This window comes from Perkinsus marinus, assembly GCF_000006405.1.
Source record: "Perkinsus marinus ATCC 50983 genomic scaffold scf_1104296927844, whole genome shotgun sequence".
In the NCBI taxonomy this organism is placed as follows: Eukaryota; Perkinsozoa; order Perkinsida; family Perkinsidae; genus Perkinsus; species Perkinsus marinus.
In genome coordinates this window covers 1-2,312 of record NW_003217035.1, presented here as the reverse complement: position 1 = coordinate 2,312, position 2,312 = coordinate 1, and the positions used below count along the sequence as shown (strand labels likewise).

At 42.2% G+C, this 2,312-nt stretch overlaps 3 protein-coding genes across 3 annotated transcripts; all 3 read left to right on the top strand.

Moving 5' to 3' along the window:
• Positions 1-139: 139 nt before the first annotated feature.
• Pmar_PMAR008558 (hypothetical protein) lies at positions 140-442 on the top strand (the record flags this gene model as incomplete). The annotated part of the gene is made up of 2 exons (XM_002788748.1): positions 140-226; positions 269-442. Coding segments are annotated over 2 exons (261 nt in total), but the record flags the coding sequence as incomplete, so codon positions are not given.
• A 267-nt stretch (positions 443-709) lies between these two features.
• Pmar_PMAR008557 (hypothetical protein) lies at positions 710-998 on the top strand (the record flags this gene model as incomplete). Its single annotated transcript, XM_002788747.1, has 2 exons — positions 710-828; positions 876-998. Coding segments are annotated over 2 exons (242 nt in total), but the record flags the coding sequence as incomplete, so codon positions are not given.
• A 251-nt stretch (positions 999-1,249) lies between these two features.
• Pmar_PMAR008556 (hypothetical protein) lies at positions 1,250-1,402 on the top strand (the record flags this gene model as incomplete). The annotated part of the gene is made up of 1 exon (XM_002788746.1): positions 1,250-1,402. A coding segment is annotated over one exon (153 nt), but the record flags the coding sequence as incomplete, so codon positions are not given.
• Positions 1,403-2,312: the final 910 nt, after the last annotated feature.

The following is a 2,312-nucleotide window of genomic DNA, read 5'->3' as shown; positions in this document are numbered from 1 at the left end:
TGATCGCCGATATGCGTATTCTTACGTTATGCCAATTACGGTTGGAATGCTGATGATGTCGATTCCACATGTAAATTATACGGCATGGAAAGGGTACTGTGTTGGTCTCATTCTGCTTTTTTATTATTTCCTATCGCAGGTTGCTGAAAAACCGCGGGTTTTCGATATTTTCCTATTTTCTGGTGAAAAAGATTTGCTCGAAATCCGACTACGTACACTGAAGGACGTAAGTATATTTTTATTCCGATTGGAAATATTGTCATCATAGGTTGTGGACAAATTCGTTATTCTTGAGGGCACCGAATCGTTCCAAGGTGAACCCAAGAAACTCATCTATCCCTCCATCCAAGATCAGCCACCGTTCGCATCTTTCCGAGACAAGATTCAATATAGAGTGGTTGACACGAAAACTGGCGGGTATTCATACAGGAGGAATCTATAATGTTCCCGAGGGGAACTCATTTTCAATTTTCCACGTATGGCTAGGAACACATTCTTCAATCAGTTTCCCATGTAAATGTCATTATCACATTAGGAACATTTTCCGCATTATTATCGATTTGTTAATAATGCGCATGAATAATGGAAAATTTTTGATAATATCGAACCTCGACAAACGCTGTCCCTCGAAGTTAGATGTTTCGAGGAAGAATCTTGCTTATACAACTCCGTGGAAAAAATACTTGTGTGTTTCTCTAGGGGGTTCAAGGCAGAAAGCACCCATAGAGGAATGAACATGTTAAAAGCGGCTGAAGAAGCCGGCCTTAAGAAAGGAGATATTTTTACAGTTGCCGACTTGGACGAAATTCCACGCCCAGATGTTCTCCGGTAGCGAGAGTTTACTCGCCTCAGTTTTGGTATTTGTTGTTCCACAGGGTTTTGAGCTCGTGTGGTCCCTGGCCTGACAGTAGCAGCAGAGTTCAACTTGATTTACAGAATCATCTATATGCATTTTCATTAACCTACCGAGAACGTAGCCGGGCCGCCAGCGTTAACCGGTGAGTTTAGTGGGGTACATAGTGCGAACAAAACCGATCACTGCCACGGTTTTCTCCAAGTTGAGACTAGTACGACTGTAGACCACGAAACATTTTTAAAACGTTGGTGTCAATCGATTCACATTCTCATCATGTTGATATCACTCAAAGTTGATCTTCGAACCCCCAAGATTGAAGGCGCGAAAAATACTACTTCTTTGCATAACGGTTTGGTTCACACTGTACATGAATTTCAATTGACCATGTGCTAGTTACGATCCGTCTACACCCGTGGACTCGTCCTTCACGCATGGACCGGCCGTATCATACGTTGTTTTTGCTGACGCGGGATGGCATTGTAGTTGGTGTCTGCAGTCATTGTCGCAGTTCAAAGCGAAGGCTCTGGGTTACTCTCACCAAGATAGGTAGTTGTTGATATTAGTGGAGTTCCACCAGTTATACGTGAAGTGGCGTAAAACTCGGTGAAAAACTCGATATTCGCGCCATACAGTAGTCGTGGAATATGTTTCTCACTAGTGTTTTTCATATCGCGGGTGAAACACCAGTAATTTGACGGTATTGAATTTTCATGGTGGCGAAGTGAAAAAATCGCTGACAGTGTGGAAAAATATGGAGATTTTGGGAAATTCTAACTGGCCTGCGTACACTTCTACCCGAGCTTTTATGATTAGTGAGGAGATTCCTAAGCTAAGGGAATGAAGTATATATTTCTTTAACAGTAGAGTTTCACTGGTGATATGAAAAATCCAGTGAGAATAATATTAATAAAATAGTATCTGTTTCTCACAGAGTATTACGTCACTTCACGTGAGACGGGTTGTGATTTACAACTTGTGAAACTCCAATTGATTGATGATCAGATTCCTCCATCGTAAAACGGCCACGAGTTCGAGCGAATTTCAGAGACGTATATGTGAAAGACTCCCCACGGTAGACGGGTTTATCCCGGAGGCATATGGGTATAAAGAAATGGCCATGCTCAGTCTACCCCTTCGATTCACTGCCAGCAGTAATGTGGGGGGATTGCCGCTCATCTGAACGTTTATTAATGGAGTTTTGCCATGATATGAAGAACACAACTCGCATATTATTTTGCGGTAAATGCATGTGAGCAGGAAATTACGTGTAGAATTCGCAACCTGAGGTAATTTTTCCAGTGTAATTCGCGGAGTATTTTCAATTCACTTCATAGCGGGTTTTTCACCTTGAGTAATATGCCACTTCACGTGAAACGGGTGAGACTCCAATATGAAAATCACGTGAGAATCGCCTGGTCTCAAATCTTAGGACAGAACTTGAATCGCTCATTAGGAG